This window comes from Hypanus sabinus, chromosome 19 (genome assembly GCF_030144855.1).
Source record: "Hypanus sabinus isolate sHypSab1 chromosome 19, sHypSab1.hap1, whole genome shotgun sequence".
NCBI classification, from domain to species: domain Eukaryota; kingdom Metazoa; phylum Chordata; class Chondrichthyes; order Myliobatiformes; family Dasyatidae; genus Hypanus; species Hypanus sabinus.
Window position 1 is genome coordinate 12,359,911 of NC_082724.1, and position 12,897 is coordinate 12,372,807.

The window sequence follows — 12,897 nt, forward strand, 5'->3', positions numbered from 1 at the left end:
TGTTGTACTTACGTACCTCGCAAATCATATTATTCATACTAATATGTCTTTGCATAATTTACTTCTTGTTTACTTGTTTAAAGGTGATCATTAATAAAATACTGTAGTTCAAACTCATGTAAGTGTGCCTACTAGTCCTCCTAACCATGACATAATTTTATGAATACTTTGAAGAATATATGTCCTTTGATATTTCATAACCTAAATACTTTTGATTATTTTCTACTTAATGTTCTATAGATACCACAAGTTTCACCTCCTCTGAATTTTCAGATGCAATGATTCTAAGTGTGTGATTTAGAATCAAGGGGGGATTGTTGGATCCAACAATAACATAAGGTCTATACAAGATATGATTAATCTAACAAAAACATTGCTCGAATTGATAGATATGCTATACTAGTGCACACAAAGCCAGACTAAATAGATACATGAAATGCGCCAGATAAAGAAAATAGAATTGTCAGTTTAGGAAGAGTGAAAAATGTTTATACAAGGATTTTGAAACTAAATTCAATGCAACAAAATGTCAGAAACCACAGCACAGAATTACCAACAAACACAGAGATAAGGAACTTTTGGTCTAATATCTGGTCAAGCATGATGACGCACAATCTGGAAGCAAGCTAGTAAAAGAATGCACTCGCACAATTGAAGACATGCAGACTTTTGAAGTTACAATGGAATGCCAAAACCAGTTATAAAAATACCCACGACAGGAAAAATACCAGCAGTGATAATATTCATAATTATTGGTATAAAAATTACTTGCCTGCATCTGTACCTATTAATACATGTCAATAATATGTTTAAAATCTTGAAAACATGCCCTAATTTTTTACAGAATATAAAATACATTTCTTATCTAAAAGAGACATTACATGACTGCATCTATGACAGTGATAATAGATTGAAGAATTTGCTGTTGACTATAATGTTATATTTAGAATTGTCTATTTTTTATTTTCTTTGTATTTTGGGCATTATGAATAATTTGCTTGGGTCAATTATGTTATAGAACATAGAAAATGGAATATTATAGCACTGCACAGGCTCCTCGGCCCACAAAGTTGTGCCGACCCTTAATTGATGAGTATGTTATTTTGTCCAAAGTAAACAAGTATAACTTTTGTTTTCACAATAATGAATCACAAATTACTGGGCATTCAGCTCAGGTTTAATGCCCAGCCCTGATCTGATTGGTTGTTCCCAGGATATGGTGATAGTGTAGAAATTAAGATCCAAGATTAACTATCCAAAGACTTGGACTAACAATCTTGAGATAATCTCAAATTTACTGCAGCAGCTGTAGAATTTAAATTTGTTTAATCATGTGAATTTGGAAACAAAAACTTGAATGAGTACTGATGATTTGTGGTTTGGTGTTTTATAGTCTGTGTTTTTTTTTGCTGTTTTTTGCCATTTGTGCATTGGGAGGGGGTTGACATTTCTTTTCTTAGAATGGGTCCGTGGTTTTCTTTCATTGATTCATGGCTGTCTGTGGAAAAACTGCATACATACTTTGATAATAAATGTACTTTGAACCTTGATAGCACAAAACTACTCCTGAATTGTTGCCAAAATCCATCTAGTTCACTGTATCCATTGGGGTAAGAAATCTGCTATCACTAGCTGGTATAGTATATGTGCACACCTCAGCCCAGAATCCTATCTCCATTTATCCATTGTCCTTGTTTCTGAAACTCATTCCTGAGCAGCATTGAGGATGTGTTGTCATCCAGACTACAGTAGTTTGAGAAGGTCACTTGCCACCCCTTTCTCAAGGGTAAAAAGGGATGCACAATAAATGCTGGCTTTCTCAGCAATGCCAAACTTGGATGGGTTTCTGTAGATTTAGAACTTCGTCACCAAGCGCTTGAGATTGTAAAGATATCAGATAATGTTTATGTTCCCGTCCACCAGATGTTGCTAAAAATGGGTACGTGTGATGGTTGGCCTAGGTTAAGACATAAGAACAGAGTTAGGTCTTTCAGCCATCAAGTATTTTCCACTACTCTATCATGAATGATTTATTATCCCTCAGCTCCATTCTCCCACCTTCTCCCCATACCCTTTTTTAAATTAAACTTTTTTTATTGTTTTCAAATAATTACAGAAATAAAAGAAAATATATGAGAAAAAAATATATATATACCCTACCCCCCTCCCCTTAACCCCTCCCCCCTAACATCCCTATATAAAAGAGAAAGAAAGAAAGGAAAAAAAAGAAAGAAAGAAAGAGTATCTGGATATCGGAAGATCCCCACATGTTACATGGAGTTCATAATAACTTTGGTATATATATTTATTTCTTTCCCCAAATAACCAATTATTTCATCTTCGGAGCACCTATATATTTAATCCTGTCTTTTGTAAATAAGGGTGCCAGATTTTCAAAAATGTTTCATATTTATCTCTTAAATTGTAAGTAATTTTTTCAAGTGGAATAGAGCCATAAATTTCTTTCTTCCAACGATCTATACTTAAGTATGTATCCAATTTCCAAGTAACTGCAATAGCCTTTTTGGCTACTGCCAATGCAATTTTTATAAATTCTTTCTGATATTTATTCAATTTGGGTTTTGGTTTTATCCCTTCAATATCGCCTAGTAAAAATAATATTGGATTATGTGGAAGTTGTGTTCCAATAATTTGTTCCAATAAAACTCTTAAATGTGTTCAAAAAGGTTGCATTTTAGAACACAACCAAGTAGAATGTAAAAAAGTACCGATGTCTTGTTTACATCGGAAACACTGATCGGATAAATTTGGGTTTAATTTATTTATTTTTTGTGGTGTAATATATAATTGATGTAAAAAATTATATTGCACTAATCTTAACCGGACATTTATTGTATTTGTCATACTATCAAGACATAGTCTTGACCAATTTGTTTCTTCAATTTTAATATTCAAGTCACTTTCCCATTTTTGTCTTGACTTATGGACTCCTGGTTTAATTGCCTGTTTTTGAATCAAGTTATACCTATGAGAAATAAATTTTTTAATCTTTCCTTTTTGAATTAAAGTTTCTATTCTATTAGATTTCGGCAATAACATTGTTTGACCTAATTTTTCTCTTAAATAAGCTCTTAGTTGGAAGTAACAAAAAAGAGTGTTGTTTGATACTTTATATTTATTCTTTAATTGATCAAATGACCTTAACATACCTCCTTCAAAACAATCTCCTATATATCTAATCCCTTTTTGAAACCAATTATATAAAAGTTGATTATCAATTGTTCCAAAGGAATAAGTCTATTTTGAATTAAAGATCTCTTTGCTAATAAAGATTTCTTTGACTCATCATCAACATTTACCTTTTCCATAAGTCAATCAAATGTTTTAATATAGGAGATTCTTTCTTTTCCCGTATCCATTTAGATTCCCATTTATATATAAAATCTTCTGGTGTATTTTCTCCTATTTTATCTAGTTCTATTCTAATCTATGCCAGTTTATCTTTCTCAAAAAATATGCAATAAATCTAAGTTGGTTTGCTTTATAATAATTCTTAAAATTTGGAAATTGTAACCCTGCTAGATCAAATTTCCATGTCAATTTTTCCAATGATATTTTTGACATCTTACCTTTCCAAAGAAACTTCCTCACATATTTGTTTAACTCTTGAAAAAACTTCTGAGGTAGTTGTATTGGTAATGATTGAAATAAGTATTGTAGTCTAGGGAATATATTCATTTTTATGGTATTTACTCCTACCTACTAATGTTATTGGTAATACCATCCATTTATCAAGATCTTCTTGAATTTCTTTCAGTAATGGTAAGTAATTTAATTTATACAAGTTCTTTATATCATTATCAACTCTTATACCTAAATATTTTATACCATTTGTCGGCCATCTAAATTGAGTTATTAATCGACATTGACTATAATCTCCTTTAGTAAGAGGTAAAATTTCACCTTTATCCCAATTTATTTTATAACCTGATATTTTCCCATATTCTTCTAATCTATAGGATAATTTACACAATGTCCCCATACTCTTTGACACAGTTACTAATGGAGAAATTCTTTAAATATTCCCAATGACACAGCCATCTATAGCAATGAGTGCCAGAGGTTCACGACTATAAGGCTAAAATCTGACATGTTCTTAATATGTACAGTAATTGTGACACCCACTTAAAAGTTATGGTGGTTGATTGATTAGTTTGTAAATAAAATAACATGTTTCAAAGTGAATGCATCAGATAAATTATCCCTTTGCGTGGCTCAGATAAGCTTATGAACATTGTAATTTCATATGATTACCAGGAGGTGACGCTCTTGATCCTGTAAAGCTGAAAGCTACGATTCCACATTTCCAAGTGTTTCTGACAGGAGTTACTGTTAATTGCGGATTGCAGAAATTCCCTGTAATCTATAATTTTTTTGATCACACTAATAGCTCCTGATTTCAAGATTTTTATATCAACCATGTGGCTGAAGGACTGGACTTGTTTGAGAAGGAGGATTTCCTAACCTTAAAGGACATCAGTGAACCAAAGATTCTTAGGCCAGTCTGGTAGTCTGATGCTTATTGCACTGATGTGAGATTATCGGATTGTTTAAATAATTGAATTTAAATTTCCCATCTGCCTTGGATTGTTATTTGAGGTCTCTGGATTACTATAACTGTTTACATGATGACCTCGCTGCTGTTCAGTTGATACTATGTGTTATGAGCTTGTGTTGTGGATTTGAGGGGACTGCAATCTAGTTCTGTTATACTTACATTTCTTTTACTTACCATGCTCTGAGACCCCGGCCTTCGCACAAGCTCGTCATCAGCCCGTTCGATTCAACCTGTGATTCCAAAAGCAGCTGAGTACACAATTTGACTGAGCTCAAGAATACAAGAAGTGGAAGCAGAAGTAGGTTCTTCAGCTCCTTGTTCCTGCTCTGCCATTCACCAGGTAATTCCATACCTTCTACTTCACTGATCCTGTAGTTCACAATTAACTTAATACCCAAAAGTCTTGCAATCTCTGCTTAAATATCCACAGTCCTCTTGAGTTAAAAAATCCAAGATTACACTACCCCCTTTGATAAAGTATTTTAAAAATACATTGCAGTGCAGAATGGCCGACTTTTTATGTTGACGTTGTCTACGAGGACGAACAGCATGGGTCCATCCATTCTGTCAAGCTATGTAAAAATTTAAGTTTTCAATACGACAATAAAGCCTGAAAGTGGAGGAGACAAAGGAAATCGTTGTGGACTTCGGGGAGTTGCAGACAAACCATCCCCCTCAGCATGTACATGGTCCCTCCGTAGAGAGAGTTAAGGGTACCAAATTCCTGGGAATTCATATCACGGGTGAGCTCACCTGGTCCCTAATATCACCTCCATTTCCTAAGAAGATTGAGGCAAACAAGGTTTCCACCCCCAATCTTAATTGCATTTTTCAGGAGCACCATTGAGAGCATCTTGACAAGTTGCATCTGTCTGGTATGGAAGCAATCGAGCATCAGACTTGAAGCTTGTACAAAGGACCGTGAGAACAGCTGAGGGAATCATAGGGGTCTCTCTACCATCCATCAGGAACATTTATCAGGAGCACTGTTTACGCAGGGCCCTCGTTACTAAGGATTCCACCTGTAGTGTTCTCGCTCAGGTGTAAGAGAATTCTGAACTAAACACCGAGGTAAACCATAGTCAATGAAAACAGGATCGCAGTAAGATTAACCATTTACTGTTCACTCTTCCACATTAGTGTATGGTGAAAACTGTTGATAAAACAATACAAAATGTATACAGTATTTGTTTCCTTCTTGATATCACATTTACATCATAAATACTTGCAAAAGTAAAACTACAACAACTACATTACATTAAAGTGCAGCATACAGTCAGAATCTACCTACGCCATTGACTGCTTTAAATACACTTCAACGTAAACTATCCGCAACTCTTTAACTAACCAAAACATAAACCTTATCAACCATCATTACTTTTAACAGAATCAGCGTTAACATTTTAAATTCAACATATCGATTATCACATGAACTTACGGTGTTGCTTCACTATGTTTCCAGTGCGTAGAAAGACAACTTTTCTTGTGCTGATCCTACACGTGTGAGCCCCCTCCTTCCCGTTTCTCCAAACCGGTATTTTCCCACAAGATGCAGCGAAACCGCGAGTGACGTCATCGCATGCCGTGATATATCACAGACAACGAATTTACTTTAAACAATCTTAACTTTAACTAGAAAATGCTAACAAACAAGTTACTAAAGCAAAAATATTATAAACTAAACAAATGCCATAAAGGCAACACACTCCCCGCTTGACCTTCGTAAGGTCACAATGAACATAATACAAAACTTCAGTCTCTAAATCAGTCCTTAGGTAGAAGTAGAATGACTTCTGTAACTGGCCTTTGGTAAATTTTCACATCACCTTGGTTGGTAGTTTTCAACTCAACCTTCCTGACATGTCCATCCCTACTAGGGAATGTGGCAGTGATTCTGGCCATTGGCCAGCTGTTGTGGGCGATTTGCTTGTCCCTGAGCAGGACTAAATCTCCAACTTGAAGATTCCTGCAGGGTTCTGTCCACTTTTGTCTGTGTTGTAACAAAGGTAGATATTCCTGTCTCCAACGAGACCAGAACTGATTTGCCAGAGCCTGGACCTGTCTCCATTGCTTTGTGTACAAATCCTTATCAGAGAAGCCCCCTGGTGGAGGGGGAGCTCCTGCATTCTGCGTAAGGAGCATTGATGGTGAGAGTATGAAGGGGTTTTCCGGGTCAGAAGACACAGGTAGGAGTGCTCGTGCATTTATAATGGCTGTGACCTCTGCCATTAGTGTGCACAGTACCTCGTGGGTCAATCAGGTGTGTTGCTGCATCTCGGGTTTCCTTTTCAGGCTTTTTTGCAAGGACATGAACAGCTTGACTGCCTGCTCTTTGTTGTTTGGCAAGCACTGGCGTGGTTCTCTGAAAGGTAGTGGGGTGACCCAATTATTTGCTTCATCTCTGAAGACCTTGGTGTCCATTATTTTTAAGAAAATGATCTCTTGAGCTGATGGAGCAAGTTTATAAGCATGCTCAGTTTGCGCGAAGACTGACTGACCCAGCCTCTTGTCGGTTACTTTACATTTGTTAAAGCCTTGTCGTGCTTCCTTGATACACATGAAACTTGTGCGGGGTTGAAAAATTGAATAGCGGTCACTCTCTAGCACATTGTTCTTGAGTGTGTTAACTGTCGGTTTGTGTACATCGCCAAGACACACCTCTCCTATCACCACCCAGCCCAGATCCAGGCGTTAGGCAAAGGGGGCGTTGTGTGGTCCATTGACCTGCTGCCTAACCTTGTGCACCCGGAGAACATCTCTTCCTAATAGCAGGAGTATTTCTGCTTTTGGATCCAGTTCTGGGATGTGCTTGGCAATGTGGTGGAGATGTGGCTGGTGTAGCACTGCACTTGGTGTCAGGATCTCAGTGCAGTTCTTCAAAATTTCATTGCACTCTAAGACCATCCAGGGACTCGAGCTGGAAGCCTTCTGCCTTCCTTCTATAGGTTTCCACGCTGCCTGAGCAAGTTCTAAGGTAGTATGGGAACTGATTACTCTCAATGTTGAACAAGTCAAAGAACTCTGGACTGACTAGTGAGCGATTGCTCTGATCGTCCAGAATTACATAGGCTTTGATGGCCTTGTCTTTGGCTCCCTTAGGGTACACCTAAGTGAGGCAGATCTCTGAACAAGAACAGCTTGACTGAGCTTGACTGCAAACTTCTGTGCAGCTCGAGCTGACAACAGTTGTCCTGGAGTGAGCCTCTCTCTCCCCACCGTCCTTTTGTGGGGGTGAAGGAGCCTTATTGGTTTGCGGTAATTGGCCGGGATGCATGGCCCGATCCTGATTAGTGCTACTACATTCCGGGCACTTCACAGCGATCGTACACTCTCTAGCAAGGTGAGAGGTAGAGGAGCAGCATTTAAAACATTCTTTTCTCCTTGAGGAGAGCCAACCTGTCTTCAAGGGGTTTTTCCCTAAACGTTCTGCATTTTTTGAGGGGGTGGGGTTTGTTATGCAATGGACAAGGCTTGCTAGGGTCATTGTTAGTTGTAAAGGCTTCAGTCTTAAGCACTGAGACAGGTTTATTAATGTTGAAATTATTCAAAGTGGATTTATCTGACTTGGTGTAAATTGTACTGCTTCCTGGACCCATGAGGCTAGGGTCATTTCACTTCTTCGCCTCCTTGCACACAAACCTAGTGAAATATTCAAAGGGAGGAAATCGACCATTGTTCTCTTCCTTGTATTCTGCGCCAATGGACACCCACCTTTCCTGCACCCCAAATGGAAGTTTGACTACGATTTGTCTAATCACGTATGGAGTATCTAGGTATACTAGACCAGTTGAGTAGCCATCTTCTTTGGTGCCTTGAATCTTCATGAGTAAATCTCCGAGTTCTCTTAACTTAGTGTGGTCCTTGGCTGACACCTTAGGAAAATTTTCCAGACATCGGTATAGTGCCAATTCAATAATTTCTGGGGCCGCATAGCCCTCCCAAAGTCTCTCCCATGCTTCGCGTAAGGCTAGCTTGGGGTTGTTGATGTACACTGAACGTATGTGTCTCACCTGTTCGCATGATTCTTTTCCCAGCCATTTCGCCATAAGATCCAACTCTTGGGTTGCTCTGAGCTGGACTCCGTCAATAGCGTTGGTGAATGTGGAGTACCATGCACGGTAATTTTCAGGTTTATCGACAAACTGGTATAGTCTTGAAGTGACGAGATCTCGTTGTGTTAAATACTGTGCCATGGGTTCAACTGCAAGTGGCATGCGGCCTGGGGGGATATGTCGGCGGGTATATGACTGAGGGAGTACATCTGTTATGGAATTTGCTGTTCTGAATTCAGCCTTTGCCTCTCTTCTTGCCAAATCTGGTAAGTTTGGTGCCGAGAAGTATTTGTCATCAGCCCTTTCATTCTTGAATTCATCGAGGAGTTGCGAGGGTAAATTGTCTTCCTTGGATGGATGTGATGCAATTGGGCCTCTCTGAGACTCCTCATGAAATGGGGTGTAATCGTATAAGTATGGAGAGGAAGAACGAATCTTCAAGTCTATTTGAGATCGGACGTAGTCGCTTGTGCATTCCAATCTGATCTTTTCTGAAGTAGATTTTACATCAACCAGATTGTGCATTTCTTCAGCACTTTCTATTATCTCTGCTTCCACCCTGGCAACTTTGGCTTCTCGGTGTAGCGTCAGCACTTCTAACTCTGACGCTATCCTTACCCTTTCCACCTGGTTTTCGGCTTCTCTGGCAGCCGCTTCCATTTTCAATTTTGCTTCTTGTTCGGCGTAGAACGCTTGCACCTTGGCGGCTTCTGCCTTAGCTCTTGCATGGGCAGCCTTACTTGATGATGCCCTACTGCCCCTGTCGCTGGATGGCAACGACTTGATGCTGGATCGAGTTGTCATTGCAGCAGTTGAAACACCTGATAATGCCGCCTTTTCACTGTAGTGTTCTCGCTCAGGTGTAAGAGAATTCTGAACTAAACACCGAGGTAAACCATAGTCAATGAAAACAGGATCGCAGTAAGATTAACCGTTTACTGTTCACTCTTCCACATTAACGTATGGTGAAAACTGTTGATAAAACAATACAAACTGTATACAGTATTTGTTTCCTTCTTGATATCACATTTACATCATAAATACTTGCAAAAGTAAAACTACAACAACTACATTACATTAATGTGCAGCATACAGTCAGAATCTGCCTACGCCATTGACTGCTTTAAATACACTTCAACACAAACTATCCGCAACTCTTTAACTAACGAAAACATAAACCCTATCAACCGTCATTACTTTTAACAGAATCAGCATTAACATTTTTAATTCAACATATCGATTATCTCATGAACTTACGGCGTTGCTTCACTGATGTTTCTAGTGCGTAGAAAGAAAACTTTTCTTGCGCTGATCCTGCACATGTGAGCCCCCTCCTTCCCGTTTCTCCAAACTGGTATTTTCCCACAAGACGCGGCAAAACCAGGTGTGATGTCATTGCATGCCGCGATATATCACAGACAACGAATTTACTTTAAACAATCTTAACTTTAACTAGAAAATGCTAATGAATGAATTACTAAAGCGAAAATATTATAAACTAAACAAATGCCATAAAGGCAACACACCACCCATCCATCCAGCACCTCTTTGACTTTCAGGCAGGAGACTCCGATGCATAAAAACAGGAACGGTCAGGATGAGAAATGGTTTCTTCCCCCAGTCCATTAGGCTTCTGAACTGCTGGCTTTATCGTATTCGAAGTGTCACTTGTTAATCTGTTCTGTACCTTACAATATTTAATTTATGCACATTAGTTTGTTATTTATTTGTGATTCATCTGTAGATGTTAACCATACCTTCATAAGTTACCATGTATTGTATGTATTCTGTGTACTATTGTACTTTCCACCTTGGCCTGGTTTGCAGAAACGATGTCTTGTTTCTATATACATTATATGGTTATATACATTATATACATCTATGTAGTTAAATGACAATAAACTTCAGTTGACTTGTATCCGAGTACGTATAGGTTATAGACACATGAGATTTGTCTCCTAACAAGCAGCCATGAAACAAAGAAACACAAAAGAACCCATAAGAGAAGAAGACGAGAAAAAAAACAACTCATGCAAACAATAGCGTTCTAACTGAAGCCCACAGAGTCCATCTCCAGACCCTTAGTTCAGCTAGTTGAACTGGCCAGTCCCTCGATTCATTCATCTGAATCTTATCGGGTCCAGCCAATAACACCGCTTCATTCTACCGTCGATTAGATAATAGTAACCATCCTGGACAGTCAGTCAACATTTGACTGAGCACATCATTATGGAGCCACAGTAAAACTTAAAGGTAACACTTTAATGTCATCCACAAAGTTACCAATCGTGCTGCCTACATACTCAGCCAAATTGTGAATATTATCTGACAAACAGCAGCACTGATTCCTGTGCCACAGGCCTGCAATCTGACCATCAATCCTCCACTGCTACAATCTGACTCCTTCCACCAAGCCAACTTCGTACCCAGTTGGCTAGCTCACCCTAGGTGTCAGTGACTTCACCTTTTGGAGCAGCCTACCATGTGGGATTGGGTGCACTGAATTGCAGATTGCACCAGCACAAACTTGTTACTCAGGTGGGACGAAACAACAAAAAACAGAACCAGCTGACACGTTTTCCCTTCTGCCATTGAGAGGCATAATGAGTTGATTTCAAAAGTTGTGACAGGGGTCCACAATTAGCTTTAACAGGACACTAAACTGACTTGGAAATGCAAATGACACCATTTTGTGTATCTTTACATCTTTTTTTCCTTTCAGGTTGGCGCTTAATCAGCTTTATGATTAAGGATTTTTCTACAGAAGTGTGAATGTGATGCAATTTTCTACTGTATGCAATACACCACTTTCTAACTTAGAAGCACATCAGAATTATAAGGTAACAAATAATTTTAAATATTTACTTTAGTTTATGAATGTTCTAACAGCGGCACTTCTGTACCTTAAAATCCTTCAAATTTTTGCACTCTCAGGTCAGATACTTAAAGGATTATAAATCAGCAGGAAATGGTTCTTAGTGCAATAATTTGGTGAAATGTTTGTTGATTTACATCTAATCTCCATTCATAATATTTATTTCTGCCTCAGAAGTAGGGTTCATTCCCTCAATACTAATCGCAAATTGCAAACTTTAACTCAGACACTGTAAATAACTTTGTTGTTGGTTAATATTACATCCATCTGTACAGATACGATAGATGATAAGCCGGTTATTTTGGTTCGTCATAGACAAGCGCAGCCAAGTGGTGAAATTGATCTGATGAAATTTGTGCCAAGTTCCTCATGTACTTGCTGCAATAAACAGCAGATATTTAGTCATCCATCAGTATAGTCCTTCAATCTATACATTATCATCTCTAGTGAATGGGCTTCTTTAGTAAACTTACCTCAGAATCTAGGAGAACGATTTCTCTGAAGAAAACGTTCCATTTTCTGTTTCTGTCTCCTTTCAGAGGTACTGCATGGAAGGAGATGCCACTTGTTTCCACGTCACAGCAGATGGTAGTGAGGTAGCTGAAGTTCCCTGTATTTATCGGAGTGATTTTTTTTAATGAATAGAAGTGATAGATCTTTTTAGTTGGTATCTTGAAGATGAGTGATTGACATTTTTCAGTGCAAATTAACAAATCCTGATAGCGACAGAATCAGTTGGGACTGGTTGACAAGTTTTGTAAGCAGCCATGGAACTATGAAAGAGATTTTAATTCATTCAGTTCCGGTGCCACATTTCCAAAGTCATGCAGCATGTTACAGATTTTATTTCTGAGCATTGTAATGTGGTTTAATACTAAGTAGCTTAATTTTTGACCTGTTGGGTGAACATTTTTATTCAGAATTATTTTGAACTGTAATAGCCATTTGGAGCAAACATACGTTTTTAATAATTATTCATAGGTCATGGCAAATGTAAAAATGAAACAGAAAATTTGAATTTATGATATGATCACTTGTGTTTCCAAATGTACAAATACATTATACTGAGATATCTAATATTTGATGTTGGAAAGGTGTATATTTTATAGTGTTTTTTTGCAGGATATCCTTCTGTCTTTGTGACCTTTCCATGAAAGGATGATGCAAATGTCTCATTGGTTGCTTGGACAACAACACCATGGACCTTGCTGAGTAACCTTAAATTTCAATATGTGAAAATCAAAGTTAAAACATGTTTCAAAACAATGTGTTTCTGAAGCCTCAAATATAAAACCAGCTTTGCATTCTACTGGCTAATCTCATAAAATCTTTCATGATGCTTCTCAGTTAGTTATAAAGAGTAGGCATGGACATGGACTGCACGGTAGCAT

At 38.0% G+C, this 12,897-nt stretch overlaps 1 protein-coding gene across 16 annotated transcripts in view; it reads right to left on the reverse strand.

The window, feature by feature from the left end:
- Positions 1-473: 473 nt before the first annotated feature.
- The window catches only part of LOC132377731 (uncharacterized), a 68,039-nt gene continuing 55,615 nt past the window's right edge, over positions 474-12,897 (reverse strand). For 10 of the 16 annotated variants that reach the window (XR_009506746.1, XR_009506742.1, XR_009506733.1 and 7 more), the window contains 3 exons: positions 11,980-12,116; positions 4,754-10,318; positions 474-1,957 (listed from right to left, as the gene is read on the reverse strand). Coding sequence is in view for 2 of the 16 variants with exons in the window: in XM_059944016.1 (XP_059799999.1) it covers positions 1,930-1,957; positions 4,754-4,827; positions 11,980-12,116 (239 nt within the window). In the remaining 14 variants the exon portion in view is untranslated. The remainder of the gene's footprint in view (positions 1,958-4,753; positions 10,319-11,979; positions 12,117-12,897) is intronic. The other 6 variants (XR_009506738.1, XR_009506735.1, XR_009506737.1 and 3 more) reach the window with 6 other exon arrangements.